Source organism: Mytilus californianus, unplaced genomic scaffold (assembly GCF_021869535.1).
Source record: "Mytilus californianus isolate M0D057914Y unplaced genomic scaffold, xbMytCali1.0.p SCAF_4, whole genome shotgun sequence".
Lineage (NCBI taxonomy): Eukaryota > Metazoa > Mollusca > Bivalvia > Mytilida > Mytilidae > Mytilus > Mytilus californianus.
Window position 1 is genome coordinate 10,018,509 of NW_026262690.1, and position 19,640 is coordinate 10,038,148.

At 33.1% G+C, this 19,640-nt stretch overlaps 2 protein-coding genes across 2 annotated transcripts in view; one reads left to right on the top strand and one right to left on the bottom strand.

Moving 5' to 3' along the window:
• On the bottom strand, window positions 1-11,929 carry LOC127737446 (mannose-P-dolichol utilization defect 1 protein-like). The gene is made up of 5 exons (XM_052248151.1): window positions 11,828-11,929; window positions 9,180-9,245; window positions 5,468-5,600; window positions 3,007-3,211; window positions 1-1,309 (listed from the first exon to the last, which is right to left on the bottom strand). Exons 1-5 carry the CDS (start codon window positions 11,925-11,927, stop codon window positions 1,088-1,090), a joined length of 726 nt encoding a protein of 241 aa, XP_052104111.1. The 5' UTR covers window positions 11,928-11,929; the 3' UTR covers window positions 1-1,087.
• Window positions 11,730-19,640, top strand: part of LOC127737445 (D-beta-hydroxybutyrate dehydrogenase-like) — a 21,416-nt gene continuing 13,505 nt past the window's right edge. Inside the window, exon 1 of the mRNA XM_052248149.1 lies at window positions 11,730-11,772. The gene's annotated coding sequence lies outside the window, so the exon portion shown is untranslated. The remainder of the gene's footprint in view (window positions 11,773-19,640) is intronic.

Below are 19,640 nucleotides of genomic sequence, written 5' to 3' on the forward strand. Positions count from 1 at the left end.
TATCCTATCATTTTTTTTATTTGAAAAAATAACACTTTATAACATGTCACCATAATTCATCAGCAGTAATAAAGTCAAGTCTGATAATTTTGTTTGTCTAACAAGTCTACATTTCACTGACATAATATATAATGAAAAAACTTATGGTTGAATAAATGTCCGGCCAACATTGAATCTGCTTTCCTGACAAAAAATATCAACTGAAAATCAGGCTGAGAAAAATAATATTCTTCAATTTATATGTGTTTCCAATGTTCTAAATCAAAGATTCATTAAATATATCTGACACATGATTTCTTGCAATGTATTAGAAATGTTCAATGTAAAATCTGCAAATTTGTTGTATAAACTATACCCTCATATAGGCTAATTACATGTTATTTTCAAACATTTTAATATCTTTTTCATATGAAAATCCTACTGGATCAAAAGTTCAGACTATACTAACTTCTAAAGTGTGAAACAGACATATTTAAGAATACCACAACAAGTATCAATTGCAAAAAGAGTGCAATTATGTTTATCAAATGTTTGGTTAGGAGACATTGAAGTCATACAGTGAGTGATGTACACATTATTGTTAATGAGAACTGGCATTGTTTGTACACAATACAAAATAATTGATTCCAACCTAACTGAATTTATTAATTCTTTTGAACAGGCAGAGGGTGTTATGTTTTATGTATGTGATTAAACTTAACACTAATAAATGCATAAACATATAACCAATCAATCAATAATAAACAATAATCAATCAATCAATAATAAACAATAATCAATCAATCAATAATAAACAATAATCAAAATATATTTCAAAAATAACACCAACATGTCCAACAAGGCTTATTTTTGAACTTAGAATTGTATACATTAATATTAAGTTTGTTGTTTTCTCTTCATGTTAAAACATATGTCAACATTGCATTAGTTTTATTGTGTTACTTCTTAAACACAGTGGACTTACATTATAACAATGACATATGTCCCTTATGTCTATAAATAGTGTAAAATAACAGTGATATATTTCCGTTTACAATAAATGGTAAATATGTGCCCAAAATTGTATTGCATAAAAGACAAAATGTTTCTAATCAGTTTTCTTCTTACTATTCCAGTAGTATAGGACTTGAGAAGTAATTATACCATTAAATAAACTAGACATAACATATGTCATAATGACGAGGTTGTCTCCTGTTTCCTGTATTGATGTGAATATTCTAGTGATGGCTCCTGAGAACAACAAGAACACTGTTATGGCTGACAACTGACCAGTACTACCATTTCTATAATTAGCTACAATCTGAAGAAGCTACAAAATAAAAAAAAATATGACAACTTTTATTTTGTTAAATCTAGATCTGTGCAAGTTGATTGAATTCTGCAATATACAAACAAGAAAAAAGGAAATAATAAACTGAGAAACTAAGGACTATATCATAGCCAGATTAATCAGTTAAGTTCTGAAGGTCCTATACTATATAGACACATACTGTAGTAGAAAAGCCTTTTATTTGTGGAATAGAACTTTTAGGAAAATAACCACTAATTCATAGCCTCATTATTTTCTATGTTAAATTCTGCACTTTCAAGCATTCATTGCTAATTTGTCTGTAATTCAAATAAAGCGACAGTCATTTCATGTCAAAGCTATACCTTTTCCAGACTTGTGCTGAGAAATTTAACAGACATCCGATCCAGTTGCATATTAGAGCAAATTGGTTATCAAAACAGGTTCTTTTGATCTAAGCAATGGGGCAAATATGCCCTCATTTGTAATTTCATTTAGTTGTTTTATTACTATAAATGTTGTGGTGAACCATTTGGGTCGGAAAATACCACCACAAAATTCAAGAGTAGGGAGAGAAATACAAATCATGTGAATACACAGAATCCCGATCCGATCCTTCTTTTTCTAAAAGAGTTCATTATTCCCTGTTTTATATCTGCTAAAAGCATTTTATTTTACTATAATTTCCATTTAATCTGTGAATATCTGCATCAAAAATAGATATGGTCAAAATCAAAATTCCGCTAATTGGTTGAAATTTACTTTCGGAACACATTGAATGACGTCAGCGGTCTTCGGAATAACCTCATCTAACAGAAACATCTAGAAAGAAATATATAGGCCATTGCTTCAAAAGTAAATAGAACCAACTAAAACACAAAAATATTGGTGAGAACTTTTTTCTTTCAATTCTGAAATGGGTTACAAAAATATATCTATATTTAGCTGGAATGTTGATTGAATATTGAGATTACAGAAAATCTAGTTATTTAAGAAAAACTTTCAACACGAGTTTTACAGTGATCCCTAGTCCATAAGCTTTTATTTGATACCAGAATTAACTGAATATTTTACTTATTGACAATGTGACAACTATTAGAAGAAACTATTTTGTTTAAAATATGTACTATTTTCTTGTATGCTTTTTTCTGACCAGGCCCGAATTAATGGTTCTTTACAATTGAACCAAATGAAGAAAAAAAATGTTGATGACATTCATCATTTCCAATATAATAACAAATAGAATCATAATAATGAAAAAAAAATGCATAAAAAGAATTAATTATACACAAATCTACCCCAAAGTTAAATAATTTTGGACGATTAGACACCATCTTGCCCCAAGCACTCCAAAAACGTTAACAACTATGCAAAAATTATAAACTTCCATCTGTTCTGCAAGATATGGATATGGTGGAAGACCACAAACACAGTTGGGTCATAGGCAAAAAGCATGTAAAGTACTATTTGAAACTTACCTTACTTAAATAGAGAATGAATATATTAACACTCTGGAATGAAGGTAGGATATCCATAAGTTATGGTAACAACTTACCTTTGTTAAACAGAGTACAAATACATGTATATTAACACTCTGGAATAAAGGTAGGATATTCATAAATTTTAATGGTGACAACTTACCTTACTTGAACAGAGTAACAATATATTAACACTCTGGAATAAAGCTAGGATATTCATAAGTTATTGTGACAACTTACCTTACTTAAACAGAGTATAAATATATTAACACTCTGGAATAAAGCTAGAATATCCATAGGTACTAATGGTGACATTAAATAAGCCATGATTAAGGTGTACACAAATGTAAAACCAATAGATCCTATCAGATTCCCTCCATAAAATATCACTAAAGCTGCCACTGACACAGTCTGGATGGCTAAAAATAAACCCTCACCATAGGCACTGAAAAATAATAAGTTTACATAAGTATAAATATTATATTAAGCCTTTAATGATTGTTGCTTGCTTATTGCCCAATGGCAATTATTTCATGCATATTCAGGACAAGAAATTATTTACATGTACAATTAATACAAAAGGGAAGATTCTGCTGAGGGACCCTTGGGCTAGAAGTTTAGACTGGCACTGGAAAACAATGGTATGTTTGATAATGGCAGAAATTTTGACAACAACAGACATTTTTCAGACCTATCACAGACCAGTCGCAAGGGATCTTTAACAGAAGGCATTTCTAATTTGTTTTGATGCAACCATATTAACACGGTCTTGAAAACACCCATTGTTGTATGATGTCAAAGGAGCAAAATTATCGATTTCTATCCGTCTGGTAAATCACGGTATTTCTTTGCAACAAATATAAAAATACCTGATACTACTAACTAAAGTCTTTCATTTGGATACATTTTTTATTTATATGTTTAAAGGAGTAGGTTTAATATGGCCCTTGAATGGCCCCTTTTTCTAGCTTCAATTTCAAATTAGGGTTCATTAACTGATACTACAATGAATCATATCTATTCTAATACATTGGCTAGATAGGAAATATATCTTTTATTGAAAATGTATGTACTTGCGTTCTATTCATGAAGTCAACAATAGCACTCATTTTGATTTTCCACAAAAATTCAATGAAATTGGGGAAAATTTCCATTGATTTTTTGGACAGGAAACATAGAGCACATGCTTCGACAAAAAAAGATCTTTTACCATAATGTTTGTTATAACATTTTAAATATCTGACTTGAATATTGAGTTATTGACGTCTGCACTCTACAATGTATGTTTACTAGGACTTAATTTGGTAGAAATCCAGATGGTTTTGTCAAATTTTGCAAAAATCTCTATTTTTGACCTATTTGGGATGTAAAAATCAACATTTTGAAATAAAACTTTGACCAGCGGTATTTACTGCCCCGGACAATACTCCCCAAGAGGTCAATACTGGTCAATTGAACCTTTCAAACTTCTTTTGACTGACTTATCTATCAATACTTGTAAATTCATCTTTTAGCAAGACCATTTCAAGTTATTTCCCTTGGAATGAAAACAAAATTTTGATGGCCGACATTTTAAGGAAATTCGTAATTATGTTTGAACAGTTTTGAAGCGACTGAGGTAAACACACGATTCATGATTGAATCTAATAGGGACATCGATTTGTACCTCTACAAATTTAAAATGTCGACAATTTAAAAGTAACCAGGCGATCGTTTGAGTTATAATTTTACGATGCATGGGATGAACATTACCACTGATTACGATGTTTGTTTTTATTTTCTGATTGGGTGTGAATTTACGACGGCTTCCTTGTTGTTATCTTAATAAAATTAAATTAAGAATATAGCTGATCTAGTTTTGAATAGTATGAAAAATCAACAAGTTGAACAACGTTTCAATAAAAAAAAACATGGAAAAAAGATCAAAAGCAGAAGAATATGTATAGTATCCTAAAACTATTTGTACAGTTATTAGCCAATGAAGCTTTGATTGGTATAAACATGCGAGATCGAAAAGGTATTTGGTACTTCTTTTGTGCATCTAAAAAGCAATGCATTGCATATGCTCTTGGTCATACAAAGTCCACTTTCACAACACATCCTTAGAAAATCAGTCTCAGTGATCCAGTATTAAAGTTTATAACGAGTTATTGCTTGAAATGAGACAGTTGCACAATGAACATGATCAAGATTCTATAAGCTGAGTCTAGAAGTGATAATTTTATTACAAAAAGAAATCGAATTAACAAACTAATACACATACATTGTATCTTTATTTCTTACCAATAAATATGAAACAATGATATATTCGATTAAATCCCTATCCATTACAGTGCCTTCATATCTATAAAAGAGTGCCCTATAAGTGTAGTCGTCCGTGCATAGGGTGCCCTTAAAGTGTAGCCAATCGCGCTAAGAGTACCCTCTGAGAAAAAATTTACCCTGCCCTTTTCAAAAGCTGCAGGAAACACTATTTCTTCTTAAACAACTACTTTTTCCAGATTTCTGGATGGTGAAGTTAAACTTAGACCATGACTTTCACTTCCTGCATCCCACACCTTTTGGTAGTGGTGAATGATCATGCCAAGTTTCATCACTGAACTTGATTTATGTTTCCTCAAATTGTTCACATCAATATATTTACAAGCCTTTATTACATTTGCTGTGATGGTTTTTGAATGAACAAGAATAAAAATCTCACCTGAATGGAAAACTTTTCTGAAAACCATAGGAATAGTTTGCTGATATAGCAACTAATTCAAACAAGATACTTGACAAACTGATTCCCTGTCCACTCTTGGCCTTTACAATCTTTAGAATCTGTGGCAGTTTTACTGAAAAACAGAACAGTGAGGTCAGTGAGGTTAAACTTCTCCAATCTTAGTCTGTATTATGTTTAAAATCTGTGGCAGTTTTACTGAATCAAAGAGCTGAAAGCTCTGAGGAAAAATGACGCCATTGGCTCTAATATTGGGGTATTTTTGATGCAAGTCTTATCAATGATTATCACATAATTTGCCTACTGAATCTTAGGCTGACTGACAATAGAATAGATGTGAATTGTTTTCAATGTCTATGGCTTTTTTATTTGTTTGTCAAGATATATATATATATATATGTGTGAAGTGAAGATTACTACTGGTTGTTCTTTTGTACAAAGAAATAAATCAAGACTACCTGAACGATCTACACTATTCAAAGTAATATGTGAATTTGTTTCTTGCAATTTCATTATTCTTAGTCAAGGATACATTAACAGACTATCCCCTTCTTTGTAGAATTATTTAACAAAATGATTATGAAGAGCCTGTAGTAAGCAAGCTCTTATACCCCACATAGTCCTTATTTAAGAGATAAGCTACAATTGACCTAGTGACATTGTTATTTTTGTTACTTGAAGCATGATCCATTTCTGTAGATTTAGACAATAGTATTGTTATACTAGTTTGACAATTACAAACATAGTGACATCATTTATACACTATTGGTGGCTTACAACAAAATATAAGAAATATAATAATAATATAAATAAGAAAATAAGAGACAAGAAAGACAGGACTAAGCCACTGGACTATATATAAAGTGCTCCATTACTAATCCTCAGAGGAGCTGGTAATCTATACTTAGAAAAGAAAGATGTTGAGGACTTAGCCTGGGCGAGCAAAATTTGGAGACTTAGGAACAACAGAGTAGATGTGGAGACACCACATATATAGGCCAATCTGCCCTATTTGCTGCCACCTGTTAAAATTAATGCCTAGGGTGGTAATTAAACCCATGTGCATTTTATCTGTTGTTCTCTATGTATATATATATGATATATATATTAAATGCAAAAAATGCAGCTGTAAGGGAGGTACCATTTGATTTTTATGGGGGGCTAGGATGACAAATTTTGTCCTGCATTTTTTTTTAGTTGTAATCTCTGTCCTGCCTTTTTATTTTTCACTCTTTATGATCCTTCTTTTTTTTATTAGTTTATCCTGACTTTTTTTACATAAATTGACATCCTTTCTTTTTTTTTTTGCCAAGTTGCTCATCCTGCTTTTTTTTTTTGCTCAAAACTCCTGTCCTTTTTACAAATACTAATTATATCTAATGTTAAACAATAATAACAAAATAGTGATTATTTCTAAGTATGCAGTAACAAGAACGTGTATTTTAAGTAAACAAACATCAATGAACGACCACATGTTTTTCTGCTGTGCTTGAATTATAAAACAACCCATCAGCTTTATTTACACCAATTTTTGCTAAGACAGACTGTTAAACATGTCTGTTTACATTATAAGTTTTATAAACAATTATTTGTTTTTATGACTTGTGTAGGCATGAAAATATAATGAAGATAACATTGATTTTTACCGTAAAAAATTGAATACACATGTACAACATTCCAGAGATGTTCACACCAAACACATCATACATTTGTAACCATGGATGGTAACGTATAGCCACTTACATAACAGTAAATGTAATTGGATAAGCTACTCGAAACAATAAATAATTTGCATATTCATGGGCGGACACGCAAATTGTGTCAGTTTTTGTTTTGATGGAAAAATGTAAAAATTGGAATCTGCCATTTTGATGTAGAAACAAACTTATTTTCAATCTTGGATTAAAGGACATTGCGCACAGTGCCAGCATATCATGCATAATCTGTCATGTAAAAATATATTTTTTAATTTGTTTTCTACACTTACTATTCTATGTTTAAGTTAATTTAATGTTTTAACAAAAAATATAGGTGGCCCTGTTTATGGGCGTGAACATTTTACATACGGGTACTTTTTGTGTCGACAGATTGTGTCTGCAGCTATAACTTTGTAAACAAAATACATACACACCGCGTTGGTATAACCGTATTACTAATTTTCGATTCTTAAAAACTTCGTCAATCTTGATAAAAAACATTATCTTTCGTATGGATATCAAGATGATTCTGATTATTATTTTTTTAATGATTTTAAGTTCAACTGACAAGAAAGGTTGACATTCTTTCAAGAACTATTTTGTATAGCGATTGGTGATCATTCGTATGTAAAAAGTCAAAAACCATAGAAAAACAGATAGTATGATTTTTTTACGGATTGTAAAGACATGCACATAAAAGCAAAAGCTTATATAAATATGAAAAATATACCAAAGGGATAGCTCAAAATACCATTTAATAACAATAAACATATGGACAGGTTAAGAATGAAATTCTGTATAGTACATAAGTATGTAAAATACGGAACCTAGTTCGGAAAGCGGCTTGGAAGCTGTAAATGACTTCTGGTCAGCGGTACAGGAAAATTGACTGCGTCATTTTCCAAAAACAGAACAGTGAGGTCAGTGAGGTTAAAACTTCTCCAATCTTAGCCTGTTTTATGTTTAAAATCTGTGGCAGTTTTACCGAAAAAAAACAGAACTGTCTGAACAGTATAGTTAAACTTCTCCAATCTTAGCCAACAAGACAACAAATCACAATTGTGGGAGTACATGCATATTCTTAATCCAATGATGATGGACATCATACTACTACAAGGTTAATAGAGTAATATACAACGATAAATACTGTAATGTCTCACATGACACCTTGTGGCCTAATCTTCTCCAAGCTGTGAGACAAAGACCTTTAAAAGTCTTTTGTTTTAACTTGGGCTACAGGGAACAACTATTGAATAGTGATGGGAGCCATCACAAAGGCCCAGAAGTAGGTAAATAAGTAAATGTTGATGCAATCAGAGTTAGTGCAAAAACAATGTATATATATACAAGGGTGTTTAATTCAACTAACCTTTATACCCTGATAAAAAATGTACAATTTCTTTTCATATACCTGACACACTTTCAAATAGTGGTGAATAATCATGTCAAGTTTCATCTCTGACCTCCAAGAGATTTGAAGATTAAAGAGCAGAAACAATTTTCTTACATATGCACAGAGATTGTGGTTAAAAAAAATTAGACCATGACTTTCACTACCTGCATCCCACACTTTTTGGTAGTGGTGAATAATCATGCCAAGTTTCATCACTGAACTCAAGACAGGACAAGCTGAGGATTGTTGGCATTCCCAGGAATGTCCTAATTACATGTAATCTATAATCACTTTTTAGTCATTGTTAGTTGTAAAGCTCTCTTTATTAACCATTCAAAAAGCTAGTGTTTATACTCATTTATAGGCTTGGGACAATTTAGAGCTTCTCAAATCCTAGAGAACCTAATACATGTAACATATCGTATATTTGTAGAACACCATTTATTCACCTCTACATGTCTTTTCTGGATTTATTTTTTTAGTTACTGTCTTTCAGGCTGATCATACCACACCTCTCCTTTCATTTGTAAAAATAAATGTCACTTCTAAGGTGGCTTGAGGTCCTGTAAAATGTAAAGATTAAACTTATTTGCTGTCATCTTACCAAGAATTGATCCTAAAATGATACCAAACCCAAGACACTTGCTGATAACAACCTTGGCACAAGCACCTGAAAATAACAAAGTTAATTTATATTATACTAAAACTAACTTATCTAGATTATACAATGCTTGCCTTTATCTTAGACTTAAAATGTAACTGTATACATGGTATATATACACAATAAATATTGTACACTCACAATGTAACTGTATACATGGTATATACACAATAAAAATTGTATACTCACAATGTCATGCTTCATATACAAATTTGTTTAGACTTCAATTCATCCTCTTGTTCATCTAATTGACTTTTATATTTTTAGCTCTTCAACATTTTTAACAGAAAATATCAACACAATCAGTCCCTTATAACAAAATATCAGAAAGTCTGTAGAAAAGGAGAAAATGCTCATCAACCTGACAAAACAGGTTCAGTTTGCAAACTTGAAGATTTATAACAATGCTATTGGTAAACTACTTTTCAAGAAAATGAATAAGTTGCTAGATTAATCCCCTTGAAAATCAGCATCTTCCAAGGGATCAAACTCAGTATGTAGAAAAGTTGTTGCCATTTATGTTATCATTTGCACTTTGCAATATTTTCTTTGAATCCAAAAAATCCGAAAAATATTTTTGCACAGTAAAACTACATAAAATGAACTATGGCAGTGGCTAATTTGCCAGGGCCAGTTATACCACTGTTGCCTTTATTTAATACATTTGGATCTTCATGTATAGCAATATAACTATCTTACTCAGGATGTTGTTTTAGTACAAGGCAAGAAATATTCACCTCACTCATTATTTTGATCCTAAATATGCATAAATAGTTCCAACTGGATGTCAAGCAGCCAATAAATAAAGGCAACAGTAGTATACCGCTGTTCAATAGTCATAATTCAATTAAGCAAAAACAAATCTGGGTTACGAACTAAAACCGAGGGAAACACATCAACTATAAGAGGAAAACAATGGAACAACAGAAACACTGAACAACAACAATAAACAATCATTACCATACAATGAAAACAACTATCAAATATCTTTCAGGGGCATTTTTTTGGATACATACACATATTTTAATCTTATTCAACATGTGTCATTTACCTAACTAACATACTTCCTCTTGTAAAACTGCATCTGCTATGCTTCGTAAATATATATATGAATTTAAATGAAAATTGACACAGACAAAGCTTACTTGAAGAAAATAACCAAGAACTAAACCACAGTGAGACAAGAACGTCTGATATGATACAGGCACTTATAAATCAAATTACATGTATATGCATTAGCATGATTAGAGCATCTGTTGCTCCTCATTTTTCTTTGAAATAACCCAGTTATAACATGTACATAAAAAAAGAAATTATACAACTCACTTCACTTGTACATGTAGAACACTCGCTTAAAAAAAACTCTTCCAAGAAATATATAAAAACAAAAATATTTTGCTCGCTCGCCCCATATTTTTTGGAGCTTTTGTCCAAAGAACTATTAATCAAATTGGTGTGACCCATTGGCTATTTTGCCAGCGCCTGCAATACAGAGAATTTGTTATTTTGCCAGATCATTGTTAAGCATGTTGAGTGAATTTTATTATTTACTTTTTGAAAAGTACTACGAAAATGTGCATTGTCAACATAAAAGAATCAAATTATCACTCATACTGTTGAATAAGATAACAGAAACAGTATTTTAGATACATATAACCGTTTACAAACATTTATCAGTCAAAGTGAAGATAAGACTTTGTCATGTTTGTAAAAGGAAATAAAAATATTGAGCATCCATTTGTAGCAATGAAATCATATAAAAACATGTAGTTGAAATTACTTCTAAAATCAGTCAAAGTCTTAATTATGCTATATATGTATGCATAAGAATAAAATCTCTGAGTTTTTAACTATATCATACATGTCATACTGTTGTAAAAAAATAAAAGTTAAAAATCTCATTGCATATAAATTTGATAAAACATTATACAATCTAACAAAATCAAAAATGTTTAAATTAAATATGCATTTGAAATAATAGCCAGTTCTTTGTCATTTTTGTCTGTGAACAAAATTGTTTTTAGTGCAAATAGCATAGTTTCTATTTTGCAAGTGCTGGTAAAATAGCCACTGCCTAAAATTATACCCCATTTAGAGTATTATACCCAAAACGGGATATTATGACCCATTTAGGAGATAATCCCCAACCTGTTAAAGCTTTTGAAACAGATCCATTTGGAATCAAGTTATATTCTAACAAAGTTAAAATTAAAGGCCATATTTTGCAAAAAGGGAATCTTCTATTTTATGTAGTGATACCAATGATTTGTATAGTAAGATACACCCACATAACATGTCATCATCATCATGGCACATGTGTTGAACTTGGTTTTGATGAACCTTAATTTGTTGAATTCCCATCAATGATGTACAAAACCAAAGAAAGGTCTTGTACACTATTAGATAAGTCTTATTCATAGGTTTCGTGATGTCTTTGTCGGAGATTTATTCGTGTCCGACCAAAGTTTGTTTACGTTTTATAGAATACAAGGGTCCAAACTCCACAACAGAACTTGCCGGTGTTGTTTTAATTGAGGTATAGTTTCCAATAAGCAATTACACATAGAAAGGGATATTTCATAACGATTTACCATCAAAGAAATTAAATTCTACAAAGTATTTATCAAAGCACGGCTGTGGTACAAGTATCTGAACAGCTTTTTCAAGCATTGTTGAGTTGTCATCCGCCATAGTTGTTTTAATAGAAAAGGAAATGTATGTCGGTCGTCGACGTTTTCAGTTCCGGAATTTGTATAGTTTGACAGTGGGACAATAAGAGTGCACTTATTTATGTGAATATATTCTGCGTCTATTTATATTTAGAAAGAACATTTAATTAAGTTACAAAGGTTCCATAATAAAGAAAATTTAAAATGAAAACTATCTTTAACATGGAAAATAACAATAAATAAATGAACTTCAAGTCCACTATAAGATTGTGTTGGAACGAACTAGAACACACGAATAAAACATATAGCAATATTATCGACCACAAATGTATATTCTACACAAAACTGCTTCATTTGTTTTTATCATGTAGAGGATAATGATAGCATATGTCATCAGATTGAATATGTACTGTTATTCAATATACTAATAAGGAGCTTATTCAGTCTTTTCATCATAAATGTTACAAAACCAATTTGAAAACGCCCGGCTAAGTTTATCAATAACGTTCTTCTGGTTTTCTTTCAAACATTGAACAGTTCTTCTTTGTAGGAATAATCCTCACACAACGAAGATGCGGAGGGTATAATTTTGACCCGTCCGTTAGTCCGTCCGTATGCCAGTTCGTCTGTCAGCCTTTCCGTCTGTCAGCCTTGTTACACGTGTGGAAATACGAATATACTTGACGAAGTGGTTGAAATGATTTTATACAAAAGTAATATAAGTATTTACGGTGCAATTGAAATACTATTGAAATGAACTTCGACAGGAAGCTCATCACATTATTTGTTTTCGCCATGCTAGCTCTATCCATTTTTTGTCGAATCCTCTTCAAACTTGGATTAAGGCTTTCACTCTTCAAATGATTGATTAGTTTGATAAACAAATCAAAAAAATACAGGACCTTCTTTTGGAGGAGGACCCATCTTTTTTTTGTCGCCATCTAATGTTGCTAGCGTCTTTATTTTTGTCTGATTCTTTTTTTCCAAATTTGTTTGGATGTTTTCACGAACAAAACCCGCATATGAGTTCAATAGTAAAAGAAAATTTGGAATGGGGACAATATTTTCGAGAGGGAACTAGTATATTAAATCGTGTTGCCATGCATGCTAGCGCCTTCATTTTTTGTCGAGTCTACTTTAAAGTTGGACGAAGGTTTCCACTCATAAAAACCATTGATGAGTTCGATAATCAGAAAAGTCTGAAAAAAAACGGACTTTTTTGGGAGGGGACACAAATATAACCTATATTATTTCTTGTCACCTGGATAAAACCTTCATTTTTCATCAGATCTTTTTCAGATTTGTTCAAAGTTTCCAATCAGTAAAATCTCAAATGAGTTTGATGATCAGAAAATCTGAAAAAGGACCATTTAGCGGAAGTTAAATTCTGGTCTCGGGGACAGATCCTTCACTTTTCATGAGATTCTCTACACATTCGGATAAAGGTTTTCACTAATCTAAACAACAGAAACTGAACGTTTAATAACAAAAACACAGTGCAATGTGGAACTATTTTTCTGTAGCAATACTTTCAAAAATATGCTTTATCAGTTATGGTGGGATCGGACAGGAATGTGAGCTTGCACATGGCACCGTTCGTGTTGCTCATGTAAGTACAAACCCGGTGATAAGTCTAATTCAGTAGGTCACATTTAAGAAAATAAGTCGGGATTGTGGTTACAATAATCGGGACATATCCGTCGTCATCTGTGATTCAGACCATTTCAACTTCACCACTTGGAATTCTTGGTTGAATAGCTATCTTTTAAGCAGCAACCCTCTATCAAGGAAATCATGAAAGGAAATGCAAGTTTTGGAATATCGTATCAACTGGGAGATATATACTCTATATGCAGGTACTGTTGGAATGTTGCTACATAGAAATGAAAAGTTCACAATTGGGAAGCTGATATCATCTCTTTTTGTTCTCAACCAACCCTCATTGTCAATTTGTAGATGTAAGTCAAGACATAGAGCAGACTTAACTGTATCTGTTGTATCCTTGATTTCAAGTTTGATGGGATAGAAGCGTTCAACATAGTCACTAAACTTTGAATTATTTTGTGAGAGGACGTCATCTATATAGCGGAAATTTTAGTTAAAGGATAATGCTAGCTCATTTTCTTCCTAAGAATCTCCTTAGGGAATCTGAAGTAAGCTACGTATGAAAAAATGAACAAATCGACAAGAAGAGGAGCTCAGTTGGTTCCCAGGAGAAATTCCTATTGTTTTTTGAAAAACACGTCCTCCAAACGTAACAAATATGTTGTCAATCACGAAATCAAGTATCTTGATAATTTAAAATTCAGAGAATTTTTGTTTGATCAGCGCGCCAAAGACCAGATATTTGTATGATGTATCTACGTTGGCCATTCTTTTTTATGAAACAAAGCATGACCAATTCTTTCAATTTGTCTTTTAGTTTGGAATGGGGAATGCTTGTGTAAAGGGTAGAAAAATCAAATGTTTTAATACTATTGCAAGAGGAAGATACTTATATTGTATGTACTCTAACATATCTTTCGAATTTTAAGGTATCCACATCTGATTCACGCCGCCCCCAGAGTAGGTAGTTTCACAATAACTTTGAAGCCCGGTTTTGATTGCTGATAAAATTGATGTTAACAATTTGAAAAGATGTTTCTGGTTGCACTTTGATTAATTGATTGATTGATTGGTGTTTAATGCCACTTTCAACATTATTGTTCTATGTCCACCGATATGCCACGTGCGGGATTCGAACTCACTACCTCAGTGTTGATTTTTGTCCCCCGCGTAACGCGTTGTGGGGGACATGAAAATACCGTCTGTCCGTCCGTCCGTCCGTCCAGTCTTGTTAGAGCTCTCACAGGTACAATTCTTGCCAGATTTTTATAAAACTTATACTATAGGTTAATATCAGCAATATCTCGGACAAGTTCTATAATGGTGGCCGATCGACTTTTTTTAAAAAGAGTTATGCCCCTTGGAAATATTAAATTTATGGAAAATGGCCACGTTAGCGCTCTCACGGGTACATTTTTTTTTATAAAGCTTATAGTAAACTATAAGTAATGCCCTTGAAGGTCTGTTTGAAATATTTAGTATACAACAAAAAAAAAAATGTTTGTCCCCCGCGCACGCTTTTTGTTTATAAATTGTTTTGAAGAATAAAAAAAATAGTTTTTTTTTTAGTTATTGCCCCTGGATAGATAAAATATGTGCAACGCGGGGGACATTGGAACTCTGTTCTTTTATTAGGATAGTGATACAGTAGTTCGACTACGTAGACCACTCGTCCGACGAGGCCCCGGTTGCCCTTGGAAGACCCAGCAATATAATGTTGTTTGTAAGGACACTGATGTAATTTGATTCCTTTATCAAGCAGTTTATGTAATTTGATTTACACACAAAAACGATGTTGTTTGGAGCTTAATCTACGAGTACAACAACATATATTTGTCATGGAGGTAGGACAGATGCTTATCAACATTTAGGTCTTTGAAGATCAAATTACAAATTAAACTTAAAGCCCAAACGTCCATCTACATGTACCTTCATCAGACATACTACTGTAAACATTGATATACTGGGAATCCAACTACAAATTGAAAGTACGCTGTAAGCATCGATTTCTATAAGATTCTAAAAGAAAATTAAAAATCGCATTAGGTCAAATTTACCGAAAGGTCTTGCGAAGTAGCTTTTAGAAAAATTACGTGTAAAGAAGAAAAATATTTAGTCAAAATATATTGACTAATTCATTTGATTACATTAGTATGGAAGTTTCATCCGATTACGCAATTTTGTTGGCCGAGGTATTCCAAACGGTACATTTCATTTCCGTATTAATTGCAAGATCTTTGGCTGCAAGTGTTATTCGTGACAAGGTTAATACAATGCGTAGAAAAACAAAGAAAGGCTCGATTTAACTGGTCATTTTATGGTTGCAGCATAAAAATGTAGTTAAAATAATTAAATGCTTCTTTTTGTAATTTTATAAGTTGTAAAAGCGTTGATCGGGCTCACTTTTTCCCGCGCTTCAATCACAATATGCTTCGGTCAACGCTTTTACTACCCAATTATAGTACAAAAGAAGCATTATTATATTATCTAATGGGATGGGAGGATGATACACTTGGGGACTGACAATCTACCATTAGAAGAAACGACACAGTAGTATTTTTGTAAATGTATGTAGTCCTGAGCTGATAACAAATTCTTATGAAAGGAACAATTCGTTGTATGTATTTTCCAGAACGTATATAAATGCACACGCAAGATGTTTATAGAGCAAGAAGAATATCATTTATTAGGTACGCACAAGACTGATCAACACATATCAGATGTTATTATATGATTAAAAAAATTCTCTTTTCTCATTGGCTAAAAGCATATTATGAATTCTTCTTTGATAAAACGTTAAATTCACCGCGGGAAGAACCACAAGAGGTTAAAATAAAATTTGGAACATCTAACGTGTATCTAAATAGAGATATTCAAAGGCAACATTAATGACGCCTATTTATGCAAATTTTCGATTTTTCTTTCCTTCTAATTTTCGGTATATTTTTTTCTGCTCTTCTTGTTTTAGATGTATTTTTTTAGTACTTTTGATTGAATATTTCAGCTTATGAAAGTTAGCAACTGCCAAAGCAGATGATATATTTAGTATAAAAACAAGGAGCAGTTTGAAAAGTATCTTGAGCAAATACTAGGAAATTGGAGAAGGATACAAAGTCATATAACAAAACAATTGTTGACTTTTGATTTCAGTTGATACAATGATTTATCAACCCCCGAGATATGACATTCACACTCGGCCGTTGGCTTCGGTGAATATCATATCACTGGGGTTGACAAATCATTGTATTAACACCCCCAAGGGTGACTGGGGAATAGAAATATGGTCACCATTGGTCTTCCTCCGACCGGCGGTAAAACCCTCGCTAAAGTGGGGCGTCCGTTTGGCTGTGCAGGATGTACAAGTACGCAGCCACGTCCGGTCAGAATGGGGACGTTAAATCCGATGCCTCGTGTAGAGAGAATGCCACGCTCTCTGCACGTTAAGAACCCTTGCAACAACTCTTTTAGGGGTCCGTAGGTGACCTGTTGCAAGGCAAAATTGCTGTCCCTATCCAATTTACCCTCATTTTCCAGTGGCAGTCTAAATTTCCCCGACCTTCTTCCCGGATGGCCTACATTACAGAACCTACCTATTGTATTTATTGTTAATTTGTTCTCGTCCTGAATATGCATGAAATATTTGCCACTGGACGTTAAGCAACCAACAATCAATCAATCAATCATTGTATTAACCTCATCAAAAGTCAATAATTATATTACATTTCATAAAAGGTTAGCCATGCGTTTCTCAAACTTTTTATGACATTTTTATACTGAATCCGTTTGATTTATCCTGATTGATACTCTAGCCATGGTTTATCTATTAGTTGTAATTGGATTTGAACTAGCTTTCTGTAACTGCAAGTACTCTTATTTCGGTGCTTTGTGTCTATTGTTTTTATGTTAGTCGTTTTTGTGTCTCGTATCGATCTTTTGAGTTTGGACAATTACAACTGATTTTTACAGTCTTTTCTTATGTTGTGCTGTTGCACCACTGTCCCAGGTTAGGGTAGGGTTGAGCGCCCACAAACATGATTAACCCCGCAACATTCTTTATGTGCTTGACCGAAGTCAGGAACATGTAGTACAGTGGTTGTCGTTGGCTTATGTCTGTCATATTTGTTTTTTTCGTAAATTGTTTAATTTGTTATAAGTTAGAACGTTAGTTTCTTGTTTGAATTGAATCAAATTTTTAATGTCGGGGTCGTACAGTGGCCTATAATTGCTTACTACCACTTTACTTTAACACTGGTAGATACAATGTAGTTGCCTCATTGTCCTCATTTTTATCAATTATATGTGTATTAAAAAATACTACATTTATGATGGTCAAATTTCAGACAGCTACACTGGTCGCAAATAATGAGGGAAGGGGTTAACATTGTTTTGCACATGGTCTTGTTAAAAAATGCATACAACGCACAAAATTGACCAAGTGGTGAATCTGATGGCATAATATATTGCATATGAGCAGAAACAAACATTTCCTTTGCAATAAAATGAAAGTGAAAAACAGGGTTTTTTAACTCCCAAATTGTTATTATATTGACGTGTTAATTTTCTTCTTTAATATATTCAACATCCTTTAAAACAGGAATGATGTTAATTTCAGATCTTTTTTTTAGCATTTTCTACAAATAAATTAACCCTCAAAGTTTGAATTTCATTAATCTCAATGGAAATAGCACCTGTATCGAGTGACATTAGTAGGCAAAGACTGACTGGGGTTGATACATTATTCTAACATAGAAATAACATACGTGTTTATGTGATATAGATATAGCATATCATATGTATGTATGTATACCTGTGTATGTGTAACCAGATATCTAGGTAAGTTGCTTATGTTTGTTCTTACTTTTGGATATACCTAGGCGCGACTAACTTAAATATATAACATCTGAAGGAAGATTCTTCATATTTCTGTTGGAGTTGTTTAAATAATCGTTTGCTATTTAAACCAAAATCATGATGACAATGCCTATACCACGGTCCTTTCGTCCGATATGCCTATACCACGGTCCTTTCGTCTGATATGCCTATACCACGGTCCTTTCGTCCGATATGCCTATACCACGGTCTTTTCGTCCGATATGCCTATACCACGGTCCTTTCGTCCGGTATGCCTATACCAAAGTCCTTTCGTCCGATATGCCTATACCACGGTCCTTTCGTCTGATATACCTATACCACGGTCCTTTCGTCTGATATGCCTATACCACGGTCCTTTCGTCTGATATGCCTATATCACGGTCCTTTCGTCTGATATGCCTATACCACAGTTCTTTCGTCTGATATGCCTATACCACGGTCCTTTCGTCTGATATGCCTTTACCACAGTCCTTTCGTCTGATATGCCTATACCACGGTCCTTTCGTTTGTGCAATGATTTAGTAAATACACGGCATTTCATTTTATTTGGATTAATAAGAAAAATGATAGATAGATTACAGCATTACCAAAAATACACGATAAAAAACCTTAATGAAGCTCACTCTACGAGCAAATACATCTGTGTCCTCAAACTGTGCTCCAATTACACCAATCTCGACCTAAATTGAAGAAGGTCACAAGTTTCATCGACTTGTTTTCCAGCAGGATCCAGTATATTACTATTAGTCTACTCGACCTATGCTCCAGCAATTACACCAGTCTACTCGACCTTTACTCAAGCAAATACTTCTGGCTCCTCGTCCTATGCTCCCGCAAATACTCCTAGCTCCTCGACCTATGCTCCAGCAAACACTCCTGGCTCCTCGACATATGCTCCAGCAATTACACCAGTCTACTCGTGCTTTACTCTAGCAAATGCTCCTGGCTCCTCGTCCTATGCTCCCGCAAATACTCCTGGCTCCTCGACCTATGCTAAAAATTAGTTTTCTCAGTTGAATTGATTCATATTTTTCAGGTCGGGGCTTTTTATAGCCGACTATACGGTATGGGTTTTTCTCATTGTTGAAGGCTGTACAGTTGCCTATAACTGCTTACATCCACTTTATTTGAACTTTGGTGGATAGTTGTCTCATTGGCAATCATACCTCATCTCCTTATTTTTATACACATGTCTCCTAGAACTGTACTCAAGTAATAACATCAATATCCTCGACTCATGCTCCAGCAGGTACACAAG